This window comes from Oxyura jamaicensis, chromosome Z, assembly GCF_011077185.1.
Source record: "Oxyura jamaicensis isolate SHBP4307 breed ruddy duck chromosome Z, BPBGC_Ojam_1.0, whole genome shotgun sequence".
Lineage (NCBI taxonomy): Eukaryota > Metazoa > Chordata > Aves > Anseriformes > Anatidae > Oxyura > Oxyura jamaicensis.
This window is the reverse complement of record NC_048926.1, coordinates 39,084,255-39,107,572: the sequence shown is the minus strand read 5'-3', so window position 1 is coordinate 39,107,572 and position 23,318 is coordinate 39,084,255. Positions and strand designations below refer to the sequence as shown.

Here is a 23,318-nt window from a genome sequence, read left to right as displayed (position 1 = left end):
CATTAAAGTGACCACAGAATCTCTGACAGATAGCGGCTTTTATTCAAACTTGTTGCTAACTATATATGTTACCACAACACAAAAAGAAATCTGGTAAGTAAACCACGCAAAACTCTGTCTTCCTCTGTACAGCATGATACAAAAGGGTTGTCCAAATACCATATAAAGGAGTAAACCATATATTTAGCACTACCCACGTGCCACCTTGTGTAGCAGAACGTTCTGAAAAACACAATGCCTCTTGTCAGCACTTAGGTTACATTGCTCAATTTTTTCCTGGAAGTGATTCTAATAAATGAAAACATGCCCATTAACAAAACATAATAGCATCATTTGGGAGGCCATTTCTGACCAGCGATCTCAGCAGACACAAGCACAGATCCTGTTCTGAACAGTGCAGCATCTACCAAATGGGCCACAGGAACTCAATCAAGAACCGGGGCAAACTCACTGAGCACTGCATGTGCCTCCAAATCAGTAATCTGAAAAAGCTTCTGGTGGTGTGCATCCACATTCTTTTGCTCTCCCTGGGATGGCTTACAACTCCTTCACATTTAAAGCATACTTGGACTGTATGATCTTCAAAAGCAGATGACTTGCCCAGCCAAGAAAAGTGCTTTAAAAAGAGAGCTGAGAAAGACTTGTACTACTGTTGCATGCCTTTGAGGTACCACATGAGTTATTAACCAAATTATCTTCATCTTTTTATTTCTAATAAAGTTTTAATACTGTTACAGCTAAAACTCATTTGGATCACTGGTACAGCTTTTTCAGAACAATACAGTAAATCCACCGTTTATCTGACTCCAGATGAAAACTTAGGGAAAAAATGTTTGTGGCTTCATGGTTTTGGAAGAAGAAGAATCAACGTTGTTCCCAATCGGAGAGCCTGATTCCAGGCTCACGTGAATATGACCTATGCTCTAGCAGGACAAGGGGCACTGCAACCTACTTAACATAATATGCACAGCTTCCAGCACTATAGGAAGACAAATTGATGACCACATTCTTAATAATCCCTTCAGTATCTTCTCTTCTGTGATGATAGTTTAAAAAACTATTTGCTTTCAGTAAGCAAGAAATCTTTGGAAATGGTACGCTGTAAAAATCACATAACCATTTGTATGATACCTAATTTATCAACCACAAAACCTCTTCTAGCCAGCAAAATCTTTTTGAGGTTTTCTAATTATTTTGAAATAGGTTATTAGGTTAAAATACCTTACTAACACCTCTAGAGAAAATCTGATGCTGAATAGTTTTTAAGGTTGACCCCTTTCTTCCTGGAAAAGAAATAATTTTTACACTATGTGGGTTTTTACACTATCCTGTTTTCAAAGCATTTTCATTGGCAATTTATCAGAAATATTTTAGAATTTTACATCCTTCAACAGAAAAAAAAAACAGCAAAAGATCTTACCTGACAACTGAAGAAAAAAATACAGTGGATAATTTATCATCATCATACAATGGTATTTCTTCAGAGGGAAACACTGCTTCTTCACAATTAATATTGTCTCAATGCATTCTACGTATCAAGAATTCTACAGCCATTTCATGCTGGAATTTCACTCTGATGCTATGTCAGCTCAATAGGTCTTCAGGATAACTTCTGATGAAGTGTCAAATATCCAAACTATTTATATAAAGAGCAAGCTTAATTCAGCTGGTAGCTGAAGTTGTGTGTTTTTTTTCTTACCTCCAATGAGAACACAAACTTTTCACTTTCATTTTTACAAACACTATTCAAGTGGATTAAACCAAGCTTTACTAACCAATTTTGTTTAAAAAACACTATCCCTATTTGGGCTTATCAACTGCTTGCTAAACACAAAGGTCATAAGATAACAGTTGTGACAGCAATATTCCCACCTGTGAGAAGGTCCAAGACCTCTTTCAAAGGCAGAGACATTTGCCTTTTCAGGATTGCCTGTTTATACTTTTCAACCTTCCTTTAGCAGTAGGGTAGCAATACGAGCTCTGATAACACTGTCTATAGTATAATTCTGGTATTAGAATCAGTCCCAATAGCAGCATATCAACCATCCATAGTCTCAGGATTAAAAAATACAGGGGCACTTCCTGTAGCAGTCTTCGATGCTTTTCTGCTGCTGAAAGTTGAAACATGTGGGAGGCAGTCAATAAACATAATTCTTACAATTCTTATCATTCAAGTCTCCGATTCTGAGCTGGTATACAATGATGTATAAATATGAATAGTGCCAACTATCTAAAAGATTTTCATACCATACTTCACAAAATCACAGCACAACTGAGGCTGAAAGAGATCTCAAGATTACCTAGTCTAACCCACATGGCTCAGAGAAGGGTCAACTGCAGCAGGTTGCCCAGAGCTGTGTTCCATAAACTGAGCTGAGTATCCATAGATGGAAACTCCACATCTTCTCTTCACAGCACTCCAGATGTCTCACCCTGTCCTCACTGCCCTCTCTAAAACTGCTGGCAAGTCTCCTCATTATGCAGCCCAGAATGCTGTTGGCCTTCTTTGCTCTGAGAATGCATTGCTGGCTCACAGTCAGCTTGTCCACCCCAAAGTCCTTCTCTGAAGGACTGCTTTCAAGGATATCAGCCCCCTAGACACACAGGTTGTGTTTTCCTCTTCTGATTCTCAAACACTATTTACCTTACTTCTTACTTAGTTTCTTCACTTTACCTTCCACTAGCAATGCATACTATACCCTGAGAAAAAAATTGAATGTTCTGTAGTGAGGTACTAAGTAGCTAGCTCTGTAGCACAATAACATCCAATTAAAGAGTCCAGAAGTAACACAATTTTTCATGTTCTTAAAAAAAAAAGTAAATCAACTTGGAAATCCATCAATAAGAGTAACTAATTGAATGTACACTTAGAGCACTTTGCTGCCACATTAGAACAACAAACAGAAGTGAGATCAGGCCTTTATTTCTTTTTTAAAATCTGTGGCTGGGAGTGAGATAGCGTAGGCTCAAAACATGCCCCCAAAGACCACACCTTTAGAGAGTAATCACAGTTTATACAAATGAAGTTGTTTTTAAAAGGTGATTTACCAGGTTTACAGAACTGAGAAGAGTTTACTGTCAAATATCTGGCTAAACAAGTAAAAAAAGAATAAGACCATGTGGTTCACAATGCTCTTTTCATTTTCCGTAAAATAAAGACATTGTGCTATTAATGAATGCTGAATCAACTCATGTATCATGAGACAATTGCATTTATAACAAAACAACAGCTTATTGTCAATCTCACCAAAATGATGGTTTAAAGACAAGACAACCACCATGTCAAATGTTTTCCTCCAAGCTGCAATAGGTCAGAGTTGCTTTACATCAGTCACATGTTTGTTGTCATAGTATAACTCTCAATACAAGCTAGGCTGTGCATAAAAGCTATATTAATTCCTTCAGTAAACAACTCATCTGAAAAACCTAGGTGTAAAATATAAATTGGAACAAACTGGCAGTAATTAACAATGCATAAGTGGCCCCAAAGAGACCAGAATCTTTACTCACCACTGTAATCTGGCACAGCTGCATCTACTGAAGACAACACAATGCTAGTCAGGCCTTTTGTTCTGCCTCAACAAAACCGAAAGAAGAGCAGCAAAGTGGCTATGTCACCTATTCTGCCCTTTCAATTACAGGGTGCCATAACATTCCCCAGCAGTTAGTTCTTGTGATGACACTTGATCACTTGCCTGCAATTTGTAGTACTACTAGCCACTGTGTATCACTTCTCAGAGTTCTACAATCTTTATTTCTATATTTCTGAAAGAAGCTCTGGAAACTTGCATTAAAATGAAAGTACTCAAACACCTAAGGGAAAGTCTAAATCTAAATCAGAGACAGTGTCTGAAAGGCAGTAAGAAAATAAACTCAACTGTATTGAAAGTATGATGTAATAGAGCTGATTTAAATACCTATTTAAGTGCATTTCCAATGCAATATTGGATTGGGGTGAAAATCTGCTGTAACATTATCGTAACTGAGTACTAGTTTGAAGTTCAGAACATACTGATTCCTATTTGATCAGAAAGACAAACAAAAAACAGCTGAGAACAAGCTTAAATTTGTTTATATTCAAGACAGCACAAGAGAAGACACTGAAAATTTCAAAATTAAACTTAGTCATTATAGAAGAATGTATATAAAGAAGTCCTGCAGCACAAAAGCTGTATGTTGTACAGCTGACAGCAGAAAATAAGACAATGCATGGGAGTAGGAAGGTGATCAGAACAGTAGATGCTGATAAAAGAAATGTGCCAATATTATTAACAGTGGATTACTGTTTTAGTTCTCAGATTTCTTGGAGTAAATATGGAGATGCTTATTTTATCACCATCAACCATTGCTATTTCTTAAAAAAAAAGAAATGAACAGCAAGTGTGTGGAATATTTTTTACTGTTAATCAACATAACCAAAACAAAGTTTTCACAATATTTGATGCTACATTTAATTATACAATAGTCTCAATCACAAAACAAGTAGAACAATTAAACTACATAAGGCCTTTAAATTAGAAGCACAGTGTGTATCGTCAGAGTATTACTTTGTTTACAAATAGGCTACATGGCATTATTTTTTCATAGTTTTATTCAAGCAAAATGCATTCAAGGGAAAGGCAACTTACAAAGTTTATTTAATATGAAGTAATAGAAAAATGTGAACAGTCGCTTCTTGTCCCTCCTCCCATCCTGTCCAGGAGCAATTAGTAAGATTTTTATACAATACTCAAAGAAAAAAATAATTTTACACTAAACATCCAAAAGTAGGTCTGAACAGACTATTGCAAACTTGCAAATTGTTTACTACAAAGTTAAATAGACTTTCAGGTTCTATTGAAATATTGCATCTCTAACCAATCGATGTTTAAAACTACATTGCTCACAAAGCTTCCTAGGTTCTTAAAGCCTTAATGGTTTCAAAGTAGTACTTAGTGGCCTCCATAGCAATCACGTGAATGATATTTATTTTGTTACAATGGTAACTTGTGATATTATTTTGGCAAGATTAGGACTGCTGAGAAGATGCATGGGCAAATTTGTACTTTTCAGGTTAAAAAAAAGCACACAAAGAAAACAAAACAACTAAAGTTTAACTAACCACAAAAGATATGAAATATATGCAAAGAGACCTATTTTGATCCCCTCCCTCCATAACAGGGCACAGGTTATTTCCAGTGACTGTTTGTTCTTATTACATACATGAGTAATTGCTCAAATTTCATGGCTATTGCATTTTTACAGGACAACTGCTTAGAAGTCTGGTTTTTAATTTACACCTGTGCAATAGAATAAGTCACAGTATGTTTTGAGATGTTTAAAAAATATTTATAAACTTGTTTTTAATATGCTAAAGCATTTGGCAACACTTTTACAGCATTTGATTTTATATAATTAAAATTTCATACAGTACTCCTTGTGATTTTTTTTGTACATCTAAAAAGAAAAGCCTCACACAAAGTAGTATGAACTGCCAAACCTGACTGTATGATCATGTAATTCCAGTTTATAATACTGGCATTAAAACCTTCATTAATTATGTTGACAAATCATTACCTGTACATTTCATGAAGGCAACCAACACGATTTGAAAACACAACCTTCAGGTTTTATGTTATGTATGTATAAAGGGGTACAGTTCTGCAGTGAAATTGAAAAGCATGTAAATATACAAAGAAAATTACAAGTTCACCAGTTCCTGTGACACAAACTGTTTTAATCTTTCAAGGTACTGTCCATAGAGTTCCACATCGTTATGGCCCGCTCCTTCTACCCACAGTGGTTCTACAGGTCTCTGGCAACGTTCAAATAATGCTAGGCCATGTGAAAAGTCAATTACTTCATCTTCAGTCCCATGGATAATTAACACAGGAGATGTTATTTTAGAAATTTTGTCAATGCTGTAAGAAAAAGATTGTATCTATGAATGTAATCAGTTGTATTAAGTCTTCTTCAAGGACCAGAGACTCATATTCACATTTTAATTACACATTGTAGTTTTGACTATTTAATTTTAAAGCTGTTTAAATTATCAGAAACTTTAAAAAAAAATTATCAACTCCCAAGAACAGTTACATTAGCACATGTAAAACTACACAGAAAGGAAAAATACTTGTGAAAACTATTAGGATCAAACAACAGAGCAATCCATCTAAAAGTGGTATTCATCGATTTTTAACATCAATAAAGGTAGTCATTGAACTAATGAAAATACTACTTCAGAGTTTTTCCAATAAAAAGCATGCTTGCCAGAACAGAAAGAATTTTGGCTTCTAATGTTTAAATATGTAGGAAGGCTCAAGTTACTGTTCAAAATTCAAGGTATTCTTTGAGCCAAGTGTACTAGTCCATAATGGTCAACTAGTGCCACAGTTCTGAAATAAATGGCATGAATTTTCTTCAGTTAAGGCCTACTTATTTTTTCCTGTCTCTACTACTTATTGAAACACATGCAAAAGACTTTAGAGTCAGATTAACAACTCACTGGAAGAGAATGCTTGTTAGTATTAGCGATATTAGAGGTCACATACACAGAAAAACTAATCACTCCTTTTACGGATACCCATTGCAATGATTGGAGGTGAGGAAAACCAAGACGATATACAAAGTTCTGGAAACACCTTCAAATCAAACATTTTTCATTGTTGTTACTCACTCTGATTTATTTTTAAGTCTTTGAAAGAAAATCCTGAGAATGTCATAATACCTGTTTTCCTAGTATAAAACTTCTGTAATAGAAAAAAATGCATGCAGAAAAAAAATCCCACGACTTACTTTGGGAATGCATCAAAGCAATATGTCTTCTTTGTATCAGGAAAAGCTACTCGCATTCCTGAGGTCAGTGGAGAATGAAGAATTACAGCAGCACTTTCATACCTAGCAGCAAGATCCACAGATGGTACTGTTCCTATACTTTGGCCATATATAATCACATTTTCAGGGCGGATTCCGTACCTAAAAGACCAAAAGTATTAACAAAAACAGCATTTAGAATGAAGTAGACAAAAGCACACAAATAAGCAAATCATTGTACATTAAAGTTTCCTAAAAAGGATTAAATAGGTGCTGGTACAAGAGCAAGCAAGTACCTTTTCAAATATTTCTGACTTTAAAAGGAAGACTTATTTTGCATTTAAAGCACATTTTTAGCCTGAATGATGCTGAAAGATGTTTTTGCTTTTTACATAAAGACTTGTGAATGCAGTTGCAAGTTGAGTATCTTTATTGCTACCTCCAGTCAAGCTACAACAGAAAACTGATTACAGCCATGTTTAACTCTGTATCTTCAAGTAGATGATAGTCAAACCTGCAAAAATGTGTTTGGCTTTACTGTTCTGATATCTGCTAAAAATTGCAAGCTAGTAATAGTACTCAGCAATTTCATGGGAAATACATGCCCATACAGACAATGGCCAAAACATTACATGTTCTCTGTAACAGCTGAGATACTTCCCTCATCACGATTTGACAGGCAGGTTAGCAGAGGAAATACCTAAGCTAACTCACAATTAATACAATTCAACAAGCACTACAAAGTTAAAGTCAGCCTCCCCTCCTGGTAAGATGAAAACCTTTATTTCTTCTGTAACTGAGGTTGACCAAAGAGTCGTACAACATCTAATTAGCACCCACTCAAGTCAAATCTAAAACACCTTTCTGCACTAGTGTGGATACAAAGATGTCTCGATTGCCAAGTAACACCATGGTACTGGAAAGGTCTATAAGCAGATGGTTGTGCCAGCAAGGACAGCGCTCAAGGCAGACATGAACTACTGATACACTGATATATACCAGCAAGTCCTTTTAGTACAGATTGAGACTGGAGAAGTGTGTCTATCTGGATACCTTTGTTTAAATGTATTTAGGAAAGTGTGTAATTTAGATAGAAAGATACCAAACTGCACTCAAAAATATAAAATAATCAAACATTGTTCTCACGTATTATCAGAAGCCTGTTTAGTTGATTTACACTAGACTAGACTAACAATATTATGTACTAGCATACATTAAGTTTAATATCTGCCAACTGACAAAACTCCTAAAAGGACTGACAACCAGTTGTTTTCAGTTAAGGAAGTTAAGTACAATCATCACCTCTTCTACAATAAATGTATGCATCTTTTCTGCCAAAGCCAGGAGAACTGTATCAAATGAGCACACCCATACCCACAGAATTCTCAAACTAGCTTATTTGCATACACCCAGAAAAGACAGAAAAATTGAATTAATGAAAAAGTTTCCAATATTTTATAAATATGGACATCTGTATAGTAACCATACAGTACTACATAAATAAAGGTCTAAAAAGTCTCAAACCCAAGAATATTAGAGAAAAAAGGATGTTTCTTTCTGACATGTACCAAAACATTCAAATTACCAAGAAAAAAAAAATCTGCAAGTACTTTTCAATAAGCCAGAAAACATGCTTTGTGTTACATCTGCAATACAGACTGTTATGTATTATTTCAAGAGGTAACACACTGACTATAAACAGATAATCTAGAAAGTCTAGATCAAGAAAAACAAAACTACATCTAAGCATTGCAACAATGCAAAAATCATTAGCACCTCAAAACTCATTAGGCACTCCATAAGCTTTCTAAGTTAAGGCTAAAAGCCTCACTACTCACAACTTAAAATTTAAATAAATAATAATTAGTGTTCTGCAAGAATGAAATACAAAACTTGTAAAAGTATCATCACAAACATCCATAGACTCCATCTATACCATGACTACTTAATTTGCTGATTACCCTAGTAACTCTTTCTATGGAACACTGCTAATGATTAAGAGTTCTGAAACACTAAGACTCAATCATCAGCCTGACATTAATAGCAAACCATCTGCTCAAAACAGTTCGTAGAGCACACAAAAAATTCAAACATTCTGATTAATGAAGACTTTCTCAAAATTCCAACACATACTACAAAACAATGAATTAATGCTTTGAAACCTAAACAAGCTGCAGCTCTCACTATTTCTTTATCTCTTCTGATACACCTGAAAACTGTTACAACAGCTCTAATTCATCACATTTGTGCACTCTGAAAATACAGTATTTCACACTGTATTTCATTTCTTACAATCTGAACTCAAATACATCATAAGTATGAATGCAATCAGGCATCGCATCATTAGTATGACATTGAGTTTGTGCAGCACATTGTGACAACAGTTCTCAAAAAACACTGAAAGTGATCACACTTTTCCTCAAGTATCAAATTTTAGAACATGCAGACCACTGCACAGAATTTTAAAGCAAAACATAAAAGTACATTTTGAAGCATATATTCTCCAATGTCTTTATTCTTCCCTTTATTTTCACCTAACCTTAGGCTGAAGGATATAGATCCAAATAGTAGCTACAAGAAGTAATCTGTGAATAGGTTTACCTTCATGTAAATACAATAAATGCTTTCTCTACCACAGCCAGTCAAACTGCCTTCACAGCATCTCTCAGAAACTATTTGTTTCACAATCTGGAAACAAAGCCAGTGAAACCTATCAGCATGGAGGTGGTTCAAAGCTGTCAGACTTTTGAATATTCTGGCTTGGGGAAAAACAAACAAAAAAAACACAGACACACAAAACAACAACCACCAAAAACCCCTGGGATCCAAAGAACAGTGTCTGTAGTATCTGTGTCTTCAGCTTCCTCTTTTACCACCTTGCAAAGGCTTCTGAAAAGTTGAGGAAAGAGGGAGAGTCCAAGCATCCCTCAACCACTCTCAGAAGTATCACTTCCTAGCCTGAAATTGAAGAATTCTCAGAAAAGATAGCTGCTGGCAAATTCTTTATTCATAGAATTAATCTACTTCTCCTTTGGCAGTCCTGTAGCAGGTAAATTCCAAGATATTTCAGAGAAAATTAGTAATTGACCAAGTCCTAAACTTGAGAGACCAGGCAACTAATTTTTGATTATTAATTTAACTAATTCAATAGTTCTGTTATTACTATGAATTATGAATTGAAAATTTTGCCTGGTTTCCCAAATTGGGAAGTGTCAGATCAAGAAAAAGTGACAGTAACACTTCTCTCTTAAACAAAGCCTTACAATTACCGTCCATCCTTAAAAAGGGCAAAGTGATAGGGCTGTCTCCTGTAAACACCTGTTCAGGTGCCAAGAGCTCAAAGATATACTGTGAAAACTGTTGGCACCTTTGAAAGACCATTACATTGATCAGATTAATAATGAATCAAATCAATAACACTACTGACTGTTCAGGTAATCTTAGAAAAATTCTGCCAGAATAGTCAGACCTTCACTGTTTTGCTGTTGGCAGTAATGTGGGGATTTTTAGCCATGATCACCTTAACGGTCCTTGGAACAAAACCCTGAAAGTAGGTGTGCACAGATTCGCATTTTAGAGAAAGCAGTATTCCTCAGGGACAATTTACTCTGGACTGAATCTGACATAAAATTCAGACATTTTCAGCAGTCTGCCTACAACATTTTTCTCTTTCCCACAGTAACTGAGATTTCAATTCCTTTCAACATCTGATTCATCCTTTCTTTATGTTTACGCACCTAAGGGTTTACCTGCATGGAAAACATGTAAGTACTGCTCTTCAAGTTAATGTAAAATGTAAAAGTAAACCTCTGCTGACAAAAGTATGCTAGCATTCACACAGAGTCTAAGTACTCAAACTTCTGTGCAATCACCACATTAAAGGCACAGGTTAACGTCACTACTAAACTAAGATACTGCCAAAGAGTACAGGACAGTACCATTTTCCTATTTGTATCTTCAGCCACGTGGTGTGCCCCCTGGGCTGTCCCAGCTGGTTTAGGAAGCAATCCCTTCTGTGAGTAGAGGGCAGCTACTTTTTGGCTCCTTTGTGCTGTCTTTAGGGTCAGACAAGAACTGATACGACACAGGAGGGGTAGAGGGAAGAGCAAGCCAAAACACCACCATAACTGTACCATCACACCGCTCCCAAGAATTAGCACCCAAGCTAACACAAGGCCAACTGATAAAGCCTGTGATCTCTCCTGGGAGCCTACATATGCTGATCAGAGGCAACTCTAAACACTCCTTCTTGATCTTTTCATCTTCTGGCAGGGAAAGAAGAACTAGTATTCTTCTCTTGTACTAAACTGCACACAAATATTCCTTTCTCCTTTGTGACTACCTTCACAATGGGCTGTAGCAGAAACTCCTTTTCCATTTCCTTTACATTTTTGTCTCTGTAAATAAGACCTTTTCTACACCTGTCTTAGCAACAAACTGTCACTTATTATTTTCCTTTTTATTGAATATAAATATTGCCATCACATGAGAACTGCAAAAGGCATGACTGGCTGTAGTGATTTTTTTTTGTCCTTTTTTTTTAAGACTTCAGTTACCTTTAACAATCCAGCTGAAATTACCGTAGTATGGTTTGTGGGCCCTTAGAGTGCCTGCCATTTTGCCTTTGATAGATCTGATGGAGACAGAAAGCAGTTTGTCTTATTACCTCAAACTATGTCTGTTCATCTAGAAGACTTGGTCCCTTTACAATATAAAATAAGGTGTCAGTACAATCTACCTTAAAAGGGTAGATCTTTAATAGTTTCTCTCAGATTCATACAACTGAAGAGGTGCAATAGATGCTCTAAAGAAGCTACTGTTGTGAAGCTATTGCAACACACAGATTCAACCAACTGACAGCAGTGCTTGGGGCACAGGGAATAAAGAGGAACATCCTGAGGGAGTTTTAGATGCACATTTCAGAACCTTTTGTCATCATTCATATAACACATGAAATTACAGCTGCAAATTGTAGAACATGAAGGACAAACATCTTCCACACCTTTAACTATCGCGTGAATTTTATTCATGGCCTGGAATGTTGCTTACAGTTCAGATGCACCCTTTTGTGTATACAACATGCAACGTTGTCAGAAAGGAAGAATGAATGTTTTAAGAGGGGCACATCCATTAACCACGCATGTAGTAATCAACAAGCCACACATCCTTTGCCTCTTCCATGATGGTTTGGACTTCCTTAAACCTCACAGTGCTGCTGGTACATTTGTTTTATTGGCAAAATTTCTTTTCACAATAAATTGAGGCTACTTTTCCCTACTAATTGAAAGTTTAGGCACCAGAAAGCAATACCCCATCTACTAGCATTTAAAAAAAGCTACTTTTAAATGAACAATGTAATCTGTGAACTCTCAAAACAGATTCAGCCAACATCAAAACAGATTCAAATTATGCTCATACTGTAGAAGTTCTGCCACTTTGACACATCAGCTTGAGTGAGATCCTTCAGTTTTTCAAATATTGTGCAGCCCATGTTAAGCAACAATGGCAAGGCTGCTTGGCTTCTCAAAGTTAAATCTGGCCATGAGACTACTCTGGCAACTCTTCAGATTTCTGAATGAGCACCACTTGCCCTGCATTTGCCTGAGGCTTGTTAAACCTTTCCACCCTTCCTAGGGTGTCATCAAAGGCCTTCAGAGTCCAGGGCAGCAGAAAATAGGCGTATCCCAGAATGACTACTGGAATTTCAACACTTTGTAGCTATGACAGTCTGAAAAAGAATGTCCTCACTTGCAGCTTTTACACAGTGCCATGCATATGAATATGTAACAGCATGTATCTTTCCCAAACACGATGCCAATGAATCACCTTGCCATCTTCCACAGTCAGCATTCACAGGTATAGCTATTGAGTGCTATTAAAACACTGAGGGCAGGTAAGGAATAAGGACAATTCAGAATTTGCATCTGCTGTTTTCCTCTTCAGATATGTTGCCAAAATAGCTCTCCATATTCACCTACAAGAATGACGACATTCATATTCCCTTACAGCAACCACTTTTAACTAAACGATTTTGTAGTAATCTTAGCATCACCCTGAATATTACTTCACAGACTATTTCCAGCTTATGTTCAATCACCACAGGGACGTTGTGCCAGTTTACAGGAGGGACAATCAGGACTGTTATTCCAAGATACAACTTAACACTAACATGTCTCTACCACAAGAATCTGCATTAACTGTAGAAATGACAGCCACGTGAACATTTCAATAAGCCCAGAAACACCTTTTAATGCTGGGTTCTGTGATCCCATTTCTCACAAAAGATAATGGAGGGAGCTGTGGGTGGCTGTGATCAACCTCCAGCAGACAAATTCTTCATTCCCTTTTTTGTCGCACCATATGATCTGTGAGACACTGTAAGTTCAGGATCCCTTCCTCTCTCTTCCTATCAACATGAATTTCAAAGGAATTACAGCTATACTTACATCTATCCTACAAACAATCCATAGAGTAATTTGTTTTTAAAGAACACGAACTTCATAAAACATTGAAGACCATGCCAGAGCAACACTGACAAAACTGGCTACACTAGAAAAGTGAATCAATGTCACAGCTAATGCTCAGAGGTATCTGGTCCAGATATTCATCAAGTATTTTAGTGCAGCTGAGCACCATCTCAGGGCTTAAGAGAATACCATGGAAAGGTAACCATCCTCTATGAGACAGTATGTCCAGAGTCGTGTGCTGAAATTTGTCCTGCTCCATTCAAATACAACAGCAAGACCAGGACTACCAATAGGAAAGTTGTTGAAAGCAGCACAGTGGAAACTAGTATTACCAACCACTTTTTAATGAATGGAAATTAGGCAGACCAATCCAAGCTTTAGACACCCTATATATTTCTACAGGGGGGTTAGTACAAGAAGTTTAGGCATAGAAAAAAAAACACAGGCAGCAAATAAGCTTGAGGTGAGGTCATTCCCAAACAGAAGATGGAAAAGCAAATAGAGTATGTATTTAGAGACATATTCCCTCAATGGCTGTTCAACAAAGGATATATTCAGATGGGATATTATTATGAACCTTAATCTTAGTTGATTAGAGAAGATATACCATGGGTTACGGATGGAGGGGAGAATTCAACTTGCTATCACATTTCCTCTTATGTTTTCATGCAAAAATTATTAGGGGATGAAGGGGTGAATGGAGAAGGGCAAGAATGGAGATGGAGACAATCATTACCAATTATAAAAAAAAGACCCTAGAAACTGTCAAAGCAAATGATTAAGTTTCATCATCTAGGTCTCCATTTTTCCAATACAATTTGAACAATTCAGACCATCTTCAACATTGTCCACAGACCACATTATATTTTGGTCATTGCTACTGGGTATTTCACCAAGTGGCTGTCTTCCAGATCACCCATCAACTACAGATGAGTCACCAGAGCACCTGTTGCAGCTCTTGGCTTATCAAACAGATGTCTAGTTAAGTCTCAACATTCCTCTACAATAAAAAGAAATACCAAAAACTAATATGATAACACAATACGGATGTTTTAGAATACAAGGCTGAATAGCCATCCTGTTTGTATGAGGTTTATGGTAAGTGTTCCTTCTACTTTAATCTATGAATGAAATACACTTCTAACAGAAAGAATTACATTAAAATTACCTTCCATAAAGTAAAAGAAATGCAAGAGAAAATAACTACTTAGAACTCTGAAAAAAGGGATAAACCCCTCCAAAATAATAGGGCAATAGTTATTATTAAATTGAGTTTTAAATTCACCATGACAACTACCAATTCACAGGATTTACAGAATCTACACTTCCCTAAGTTATACCCCTGATATTTTATTATTAAACAGTATGATCAAGTTGTGATGACTGAACTATAACAAGCTTCACTACATTGAATTCAGTTTTTCCACAGCTCTCTGGTGCTAAATACACAATATAATGGGATTCTTTTTGGTGATCATTACAAAGTATTTTTTTGTCACTTGGGTACTCACAACACAATAAGAGTTTTGCTTTAAACTGAACAAACCATGGTTAGAAAATGCTCTTAAATTTAAGCAGCAGACATTCAGTGCTGCACTTACTTGATACCTGGGACTCCTAACTATAATTAGAGAATACATCCACAGTATTTTGTCTTACTACTTTACCTCCCTAAAAGGAGAGGCTTAAAACACGGAAACTTTGGAAACAACATCCTTACAGCTCAGATTTTTTTCTTGAATTTATTTGAGCTAACAGCACTGATCAACTTCCTGTTTTTTTGTTCCCACTAAAAGGTATTTATGCAGATCGATTACAAATTCTCTCAGACATCATATTTTGCTATGGTAGCTTTATATCTTTTGGAAAGGCTGTAGCTGCTAGACTGAATTCTGAAACAAATGGGGTCAGACCACCATAAAGACCTTTACATATCAGAAAAAAAAAAGTGTTTTCTATCACCCATGTCATACCAGTGGCTCTGTTACTGGGAAGATTATTACAGGTTTTTCTTCTCTTCTAAGATTTCCTGCTAAGGAGATCCCAAACTATGATAATAAATGCTATCTTCTAATTATTCAAGTAAGGCTGAATGGTATCTTGTTAAATTTCACCCCATGTCACTCTGTAGTATATCAACACTGTATACCAATCCTGCTCAATACGGGCAACGACTTTGGTATAAGACACTACCAATCAGCTTTGATATAAATCCATTAAATTATCCAATAAAGCATTTCTGTTTAAACTACCAAGGCAGATTAAGTACAACCATTAAGAAAGAGTGCTAGAAAATAAACATGGCAACTAATATCTTACCTTGTCCTAAGAGCCACCCAAGCAGCATCAATGTCAGCATACAGATTCTTCTCTGTTGGCTTCCCAGAACTTGCACCATATCCAGAATAATCATATGAAAATATGTTGCAATTAATCCGTGAACCCAGTCCTATGTAAAAGCTGCTCATCTGACCTAAGTCAACAGCATTTCCATGCGAGAAGAGCAAAGTATACTTGGCATTAGGTGAGCAACGCACAAACATACAGGCAATCCTGTTACCCTTACTTGTTCTAGTCATGAAACACTCAATGGCATCTTTTTCTCTCGAAGAATATTGCCAGTCTGCTCGCTCTGAGAGATGCAAAGTCCAGCGACTACCACTTTCATCGCACATCAGTGTGTACGTGGGATCAGGAGGTAAGAATGCCAATTTGGAGGCGATTTTCCCTGGGCATGGTGGACAACAGAAGAGGCAACACAGTTCACTAAAGGAAAGATTATTCATCTTCTAGTCTGAAAGAGGAAGAGAGAGTTGTATCAGTTTCTAGTTATAATTCTGTATAAAAAGAAAAAAGTAATTGAAAATGTAAACTTAACCTCTCATGAAAATAACACAATTTTAGTGGAAATATTTAAACAGCACAGATTTAGATATGTGAGAAAATTTCTACGCAATAGCTTATTTGATAATATTAGCTACTTTAGAATGTGCATATTGTTAAATAAGAATGGTAACTCTAAACCCCAGCCAGATATTAAAGCTAAAATATGATTACCCAGGGCAAGAACATGCATGAGTTTTAGAGTTTCTTTTGAGGAAATGAAGTCCCTCACCTTCAGGCAATAACAGAATAATTCATCCCATTGACAAATATTTGTTAGAAAGAACAATTAAAATACATTCCAGTGTTTGCAGGATACTAAGACCATGCAGGTCTCTATAGCCAAGACCAAATGCTGAGAATATACTGTCATGACGAGTTATGGGCTCCTGCAGGTAATATCAGCAGTAGAAAAGGAACATGAAAGCCAAAACTTTAGGAGGAAAATTAGATGCTTCTACCTGTATAGTAAGCACTCAGACTTTCAGTCCACTAAAATTCAACCTAGCTCTACAGGCTGGCTGACACCAATGTTTCCAAGCCGTTCAAATAAATTATTGGCTAAGTTTTCCCTTCTTGCACATAGGAATTGGGATTATATTATTCATCTGAATGATACAACTGCTTTTATTCTATGCTTTAGCAAAAACACTCCAAACTAAATGCTCTAACACAGATACTTGGCAAATCTATGTAGTCTATACTAACTAACTGAGTAGGGATGGAAGGGAGGTTGAAAAAGAACAAAAAAGTAAACACACAGACCTAAAGCAAGGTAGTTAAAGACACAGCTGCCATGGAAAACAACCACTGAGTTTACAACAGGGAGAAGAAAGAAGAAAAGAATCCTTGGTTGTGACAGTACTTTTTCCTCAGAGGTAAGAGGGATGATGTAATCTGCCAATAACCATGCTGGACACCAGCACACCTATGATAAGTATTTACTTTCCTGGTGTGAAGGCATCTGATGTTTCATCTGAACTTAAAAAAACAAACAAAATTTTTCCACGTTTCCATTCCAACTCTACCACACATCTCATGCTCAGTTCCTACTAGGTCATGCAAACAGGAACACTCAGAGTTTCAAGTACCAGTTTCAACTGCTAGATCCAAACATAAAAACAGGAACAACAACAACAAAAGTTAGCTTCTGATGTCCATGTTCCTATACAGTTTCAGAAATACTTGTGGAAACCAAAAATAAAATCTTTCTGCTAACTACAGTATCTGGCAATATTGAAATTACATTTCAAAGTTTGTTCTCTGACTTCTATATAAGCAGTCTTCATGCCTGCATGCTTCTCTTTTGAAAAGCTTTATAGAGCACTACTGTAAGAACCTTTCAATACAGATTACTGAGCAATTAGCCTTATTTTGGATGTGTGAATGGTCTATTCCTTTTAGTATAGTTTAACTGTATACTGCTCCATAAATGCCACGTAAAATACAGAGTAGTAAACAAACACAGCAATACAGCCTAATATGCAATATGAGCATTCTTGGAATGCCACTGCCCTTTGTAAGGCATAAAAAAGTTTATTTGCCTTAAGTGGTAGAGTCAAGTGTTTTCATTCCAAGCCTCTGGTTTTCTGCAAAACAGAGGGAAATCAGAGATTTAGACAAGGGTGGCCAACACTACCAATTTACAGGAGACAGCAGAGAGGGGCCACTGCCTCCCATAAAAAGGCAGATTGTCTCTCAAGTAACAAATCCTGAGTAAATGACTTGCCAGTTAAAGAAATAACAGCCTCATGTATTTATGCAATCTGCAAAAGCAGTCACTCAAACTTGTAACAGCTTATCTGTTCCCTTTCAAGTGAGATTATCTGGACATTAATTTCAATCTGCAAGACAGGACAAGTGGAAGACATCTACTGAAGAGGTCCAGGGATTCTCAAAAGGCTTAGACCGTCTTATGCAAAAGAGCAGCCCCAGAGTTTTTTCCTGCTTTATGTCTCTTACAGTTGTAAGCACTAAAAGACACTTTTTTCACCTCTAATCAGAAAGTTCACGTTCACAGCCTAGAGAAACTGCTGTAATACCTCAACAGGATTATTCTTTTCCAAGTACCATCCATGATCCAGTATTTAATTACTCTTCTATTTCTACCAGGTAGAACTAGGTCCCGGTAGACTGGAAGCTGGCAAATGTTGTGCCGATTTTCAAGAAGGGTCAGAAAGAAGACCCTTGCAATTACAGGCCTGTCAGTCTCACGTCAGTGCCTGGTAAAATCATGGAGAAGATGGTTCTCGAACTTATTGAGGCGCATCTGGGGGACAAAGCAGTCATCGGTCCCAGCCAGCATGGGTTTGTGAAGGGTAGGTCCTGCCTAACTAACTTGATTTCCTTTTATGACAAGATCACCTGTATGGTGGACCAAGGGAAACCAGCTGATGTGATTTTTTTGGACTTCAGCAAGGCTTTTTACACGGTCTCCCATAGGATCCTACTGGACAAAATGTCCACCATACAGCTAAATAAAAACATCATACAATGGGTGAGCAATTGGCTAACGGGCAGGGCCCAAAGGGTTATGGTAAATGGGGCTGCGTCAGGCTGGCGGGCGGTCACTAGTGGGGTCCCTCAAGGCTCCATTTTAGGGCCGGTACTTTTCAATATTTTTATAAACGATCTGGATGTAGGAATAGAAGGTATTTTGAGCAAGTTTGCTGATGACACCAAACTTGGAGGAGTCGTGGACTCGAATGAGGGTGGAAAGGCCTTGCAGAGGGATCTGGATAGGTTGGAGAGCTGGGCAATCACCAACCGTATGAAGTTCAATAAGAGCAAGTGCCGGGTCCTGCACCTGGGACGGGGAAACCCTGGCTGCACGTACAGACTGGGCAATGAGACGCTGGAGAGCAGCCTAGAAGAGAGGGATCTGGGTGTCGTGGTAGACAGCAAGTTGAATATGAGCCAGCAGTGTGCCCTGGCAGCCAGGAGGGCCAACCGTGTCCTGGGGTGCATCAAGCACGGCATCGCTAGTAGGTCAAGGGAGGTGATTGTCCCGCTCTACTCTGCGCTGGTGCGGCCTCACCTCGAGTACTGTGTGCAGTTCTGGGCACCACAGTATAAAAAGGACATGAAACTGTTGGAGAGTGTCCAGAGGAGGGCTACGAAGATGGTGATAGGCCTGGAGGGGAAGACGTACGAAGAACGGCTGAGGTCACTGGGCCTGTTCAGCCTGGAGAAGAGGAGGCTGAGAGGAGACCTCATCACAGTCTACAACTTCCTCGTAAGGGGGTGTCGAGAGACAGGAGACCTTTTCTCCATTAACACCAGTGACAGGACCCGCGGGAACGGGGTTAAGCTGAGGCAGGGGAAATTTAAGCATGACATCAGGAGGGGGTTCTTCACAGAGAGGGTGGTTGCACACTGGAACAGGCTCCCCAGGGAAGTTGTCACTGCACCGAGCCTGTCTGAATTTAAGAAGAGATTGGACTGTGCACTTAGTCACATGGTCTGAACTTTTGGGTAGACCTGTGCGGTGTCAAGAGCTAGACTTGATGATCCTTAAGGGTCCCTTCCAACTCAGGATATTCTATGATTCTATGATTCTACCAGAAACTATTAATTAAGTTGTCCTATCTTTTCAGAGAAGATGAAGGCCAAAGCTAGATAATACAATTTCTTAAGTGGAAAAAAAAAAAAAAACCTCTTGTGCCCAGGACAGTTGATCTGGGAGGACTTTTCCAATCTAAAGGATTCTATGAATAGCTGACTGCATTCTATTCTAGCATAAAATAATAGATACAAAATTTCTTACTAGCTTCCCAATCAACTCATCAGAAAAAAAATAAAGCAGGCGTTTACATTATTTATAACTATAAACAGCCCAGCAACACTACAAATATGATTTCACTCAGAAAATATTTGCTATTTGTCATAGTCATTTCAAGAGACTGGAAGCTGGCCTGCGGAATTCACATTACTGCAGTAACTGCAGTTATTCAGCTGAGGTGGTACTGTGCCCCAAGATAGCTTAAATGTACTAAAAATTGGCTGTTGCCACATATGGCAAGAGACTTATACTGAACAATCTGGCTTAAGTATTACTTCTCTCTTATAGCAGACAGCAGTGTAGACTTTACATAACATCCATTTAATCCAATGGGAACTATCTTTATTGAAACTACAGATTCTTATTCCCAAGTTATTTTCCACCTAAGTCCACCTAGCAACAACATTTTCTTTGAAAGAAATACTTGCTGTTTTCTCCACTTTGAAGACCTGAAAAAAAACAACACAGGAGATCCCTAGCATCACTAACCGAACAAATCGGTCACAAAACACCTACTGAACTTCCTCAGGAGGATACCTTCAGCTAAATGCAAACAACGTTTTCATTATACTGGAACTGGTTTGTCATTCATTGTATTCACATGAGTGTGTTCTTAACCTCCGGATCTGGAATGGAACCAGGATGTGAGAGAGTCCCCAGGGTGCATAGTGTAATTCTGATATCACTGTTTAAAAGTTCAACTGAATCAGCATTTCAGCCTAGTAGTTATGCACAAGATGTCATAATTTTACTTCAAGTAAAACACACACTGTCTTTCCTCAAAAGGTATACTGCTCAGATACTTGAGTGAAGGGATTAAACTTAAAGTTTGGGGTTTTCTTTCTTTCCTTTTTTTTTTTTAATTGAAAGGCTGGGAAAACACATAACATGATTTCCTAGTGACTTATCCAAACAGAAATTAAGATAAAATTTTAAAGAGTCATAAGTAAATCTTCAATTAACATTGCTGAACCTTGGTAAAAGCAGTTCAAATTTCCCACTTACAGATCAATAGTCTTATTAAGAGACAAATAGTTAAGTCTAAAATGTCTATTTTAAGTTTAAAATAAAATGTATGGAATATGAACAAATTATCATAGGTGATACCAATTAAAAAAATCAGTCTAATAACGAACAGGCTTGACTTTTGTTTTTATCTACACAGTTACTAAAACTGGGGCAAAAACAACGCCCACCACAAATTACCTCAAGCATACAGTTCCACAAGTACAGATGAGTAATTTTAATGGGGCTCTAAGATACGTAGTGAATAGCTAGGTTATAATCTAACACCTTTTGAGCTTGTATGATGTAAAACTTTGTCCTTATTACAGCAGAATCTCCAAAGCAAAGATCAACACATCCTAACAACATAACAATTTCACCTTCTGTTTGTTATTACAGTAATAAAGATGTCAGTGCTGTTCTTCAAATGCAGTTCCTTATACGATTACTAAAAAGGAAAAGAATATAGTATGAGAATTGTATATATCCTTTAGAACTGTACAGAATTTTGTGTTTTCCTTTATATAAGTAGGAGAAAAAAAAAGGAAAAAATACTAATGCATTAACTTATGCTATTGCTCCAAGAAAGACAAAGAAACAAAGGAGACCTAAGTGGCATCAACCACCCTTCATGAGACAGCATTTCAAAGAAAGAGATCATTTTATATCAAATTTATCTAACTCTCTCATGAAAAAAAAAAAAGTAACATACAAAATGCGAAATTTAAAACTGCCTACAGGCAGTAGTTTTAATCCATTCTTCAGCAATTAACCTTATGATTAAGGCTGACAGAACACGGGGTAAAATTCATCTAATGTGAAAGAACACCTCAAATACTTATATTTATATTGTGATTCCTAGGATAACACAAATGTAGTTCTTTCATATAAGCAATTATTCCTGTCCTCCTCCCTCTGCAAATCATAACAACAGAGTGATTTCTATTATTCACATCTCTAAGTACTTCATTACATATTAGTAGCTTAGCCTTGAAAGCCCAGCCCTTGTGATCACTTATCTAGAAATCTTGTATTTACATTAAACATAAATTATTCCAATCATGTATTTAAATTAAATTACCTAGGAACTATTCAAAAGAACAAAGTCAAACTCATAAATACTGTTGCCAGTTTGTAAATCTTAGTGTTGCTCTAACTGTCTAACAGGAAAGATATTCATATTGTGGGGTTTTGGTTTTCTAAATAATAATTTTTCATTATACATTGCTGGAATAAGAAACTTTAATGTAACTTCCCCTCACACGTTCACTGAACATAATGCAGTGAGATCTTGAGTTCAAACCACTACCGAAACTCTCGTATTGTTGTGGGACAGAAGGGCACGAATACTAGCTCATCTGCTGAAGGAACAAAGTATTTAGTGTAAAATAAGTATCCAAGTAAGTACTACATAAAACAAAGTAATATAATTAAGAAAGTACGTGTGGTGGGTCCAGAAAAGAACATAGGAAGTCTCTTAAATAATAACACGAAAAAATACTAAAAAATACAGGGAGGTAATGCTTTAAGCTTTCATATACTTCTCAAAGGGCGTAACAGCCTGTACAAAAATCGATCAGCCTGACAAGACCAACGCTTCACTTTGGAACAGCCTGACTTTGAAGAAAGAAGAGATGAAAAGCAGAAAGTTTCAGTGTTCTCACAGGCTCGGGAAGACAGGCTTGCGGGATGGCAGCGCAGAGACCTGCTGCCGCTGCCGGTCGCTCAGTGTACCTCACAACCTCCTGGCAGGCTCGGAAAGAGAAGCGGGACACTGGAGGCGCTGCCTGCAAGACCCAGCCGTTCCTGCTCACCAACGGGAGAAACGACGGCTCCGCGGACCGCCGGCGGACCCCACCGCGGGATTAGGGCGGGTTACATAACGCCACGGAGCTGCCCTGCTACCGGCGAGAAGCCGGTGCCCGCCGGGGCCCCGCGGACGGGCGGCGGGGCTGGGGGGAGTTGGAGGGGGGGGGGGGGGGGGAGGGGGGGCCGCCCCCCCCGGGCGGCACCGCGCCGCCCACCCCCCCCCGCCTCGCCTCGCCCCGCCTCACCCCGACACCCCGGCGCCCCTCGCGTACCTGCGGCGGACCCTCAGGCCCTGTCCGGCGGCCCCAACCGCCGCCGGGAGGAGGGGGGGCGTCGGTTGGGCTGAGTAACGGCTCGGCGGCTGGCTCAACCGTCCGTCCGTCAGCGGCGCGGTACCGGCGGAGGCCCCTGCCCCGGTAGCGGCGCGGCCTAAAAGAGCGGCGCCGCCGTCGCCCCGCCGAGCGGCTGCACCACTGAGGGGGCGGTGGAAGGGGGCGGGGCCAGCCGCGCGAAGAGCCAATGGGAGCGCCGCCGGCCGCGCGGCCCCCGGCCGCCGAGGCTCCTCCTGAGAGGGGGTGGGC

At 38.4% G+C, this 23,318-nt stretch overlaps 1 protein-coding gene and 1 long non-coding RNA gene across 3 annotated transcripts; one reads left to right on the top strand and one right to left on the bottom strand.

The window, feature by feature from the left end:
- Window positions 1–4,381: 4,381 nt before the first annotated feature.
- On the bottom strand, window positions 4,382–23,228 carry ABHD17B (abhydrolase domain containing 17B, depalmitoylase). Of its 2 annotated transcripts, XM_035310316.1 has the most exons (5): window positions 23,010–23,228; window positions 17,969–18,175; window positions 15,579–16,053; window positions 6,775–6,954; window positions 4,382–5,900 (listed from the first exon to the last, which is right to left on the bottom strand). In XM_035310316.1, the coding sequence occupies exons 3-5, from the start codon at window positions 16,043–16,045 to the stop codon at window positions 5,681–5,683; spliced, it is 867 nt and encodes a 288-aa protein (XP_035166207.1). In that variant the 5' UTR covers window positions 16,046–16,053; window positions 17,969–18,175; window positions 23,010–23,228; the 3' UTR covers window positions 4,382–5,680. The 2 variants fall into 2 exon arrangements, with proteins under 2 accessions (XP_035166207.1, XP_035166206.1); XM_035310315.1 differs by lacking the exon at window positions 17,969–18,175.
- On the top strand, window positions 18,165–19,780 carry LOC118156334. The gene is made up of 2 exons (XR_004746226.1): window positions 18,165–18,254; window positions 19,707–19,780. It is a non-coding gene; the product is annotated as an uncharacterized LOC118156334 (long non-coding RNA).
- Window positions 23,229–23,318: the final 90 nt, after the last annotated feature.

Bases quoted from the DNA above. Each gene is read 5' to 3' on its own strand.
- ABHD17B (XM_035310316.1), bottom strand. From the start codon at position 16,045: ATGAATAATCTTTCCTTTAGTGAACTGTGTTGCCTCTTCTGTTGTCCA. The intron at 6,955-15,578 runs GTAAGATATTAG...TTGGTCTTTTAG, and splicing joins TGGGTGGCTCTTAGGACAAG to GTACGGAATCCGCCCTGAAA. The intron at 5,901-6,774 runs GTAAGTCGTGGG...TTTTTCTTACAG, and splicing joins TGCTTTGATGCATTCCCAAA to CATTGACAAAATTTCTAAAA.